We start from the raw sequence: 1,148 nt of genomic DNA on the forward strand, positions 1-1,148 counted from the left end.
GGGGGGGACACAGAGGGGACACAGGGGCCACTCACCCTCCGGCCTCTCGTCGAAGTCCTCGTCCTCCTCCTCGGAGCCCACCGAGTACTCGGACTGGTTGTCTGGGGGGCACCGTCAGCACCGGGCACACAGCACCCCCAGCGCCTCCCAGTGACCCCCAGTATCCCCCCAGTCCCTCCCAGTACCCTCCCAGTGCCTCCCAGTGCCCACCTTGGTCCTCCCGGGTGGTGTCGTTGCAGTTGACCCACTTTGGGACGCCCTTGCCCTTGCCCAGGCTCTGCACCAGTCCCTCCCAGTGTCATCCTAATGCCTCTCAGTGCCCTCTCAGTGCCTCTCAGTGCCTCCCAGTGCGTTCCAGTGCCATCCTAGTCCCTCCCAGTACCATCCCAGTGCGTCCCAGTGCCCACCTTGGTCCTCCTGGGTGGTGTCGTTGCAGTTGATCCGCTTTGGGACGCGCTTGCCCTTGCCCAGGTTCTGCACCAGTGCCCTCCCAGTACCATCCTAGTACCTCCCAGTCTGTCCCAATGTCTCCCAGTCTCTCCCAGTGCCATCCTAATGCCTCCCAGTGCCCTCCCAGTCCCTCCCAGTGCCCACCTTGGTCCTCCTGGGCGGCGTCGTTGTAGTTGACCTGTTTTCTGACGCGCTTGCCCTTGCCCAGGTTCCGGGCCAGGTCCTCCTGCTGCTGCTCGTAGTGGTGGCGCAGCAGCTTCTCCCAGTAGTCGGGGTCCACGTTCTCCTCCTGCTTGATGATCTCCCGCTCGATCTCCTCGATCTGCCCGGACACGGACCCGTCAGCGCTCGCCCGGGGCACCCCGGGGGTCTCCGTGGGACTGGGGGGTCCCCGTGGGTCTGGGGGGTCCCCAAGGGCCTGGGAGGTCCTCATGGGCCTGGGGGGTCCCCACTGGCCCCGTCAGCGCCTACCCGGGGCACCTCAGGGGTCCTCATGAGCCTGGGGGTCCCCAAGGGTCTGGGGGGTCCCTGTGGGCCTGGGGGGTCCCCGTGGGTCTGGGGGGTCCCCAAGGGCCTGGGGGGTCCCTGTGGGCATGGGGGGTCTCCGTGGGCATGGGGGGTCCCCGTGGGCCAGGGGGGTCCCCGTGGGCCTGGGGGGTCCCCAAGGGCCTGGGGGGTCTCCGTGGGCCTGGGGGGTC

At 68.4% G+C, this 1,148-nt stretch overlaps 1 protein-coding gene across 1 annotated transcript in view; it reads right to left on the reverse strand.

Moving 5' to 3' along the window:
• Positions 1-35: 35 nt before the first annotated feature.
• LOC113980196 (chromodomain-helicase-DNA-binding protein 3-like) overlaps positions 36-1,148 on the reverse strand; it is a gene marked incomplete at its 3' end in the record, with an annotated part of 2,440 nt that continues 1,327 nt past the window's right edge. Inside the window, exons 2-3 of the mRNA XM_027707425.1 lie at positions 595-772; positions 36-101 (exon numbers count right to left, since the gene is read on the reverse strand). Coding sequence (XP_027563226.1) covers positions 36-101; positions 595-772 — 244 coding nt within the window. The remainder of the gene's footprint in view (positions 102-594; positions 773-1,148) is intronic.

This window comes from Neopelma chrysocephalum, unplaced genomic scaffold (assembly GCF_003984885.1).
Source record: "Neopelma chrysocephalum unplaced genomic scaffold, ASM398488v2 Primary Assembly neopelma1_92995, whole genome shotgun sequence".
Lineage (NCBI taxonomy): Eukaryota > Metazoa > Chordata > Aves > Passeriformes > Pipridae > Neopelma > Neopelma chrysocephalum.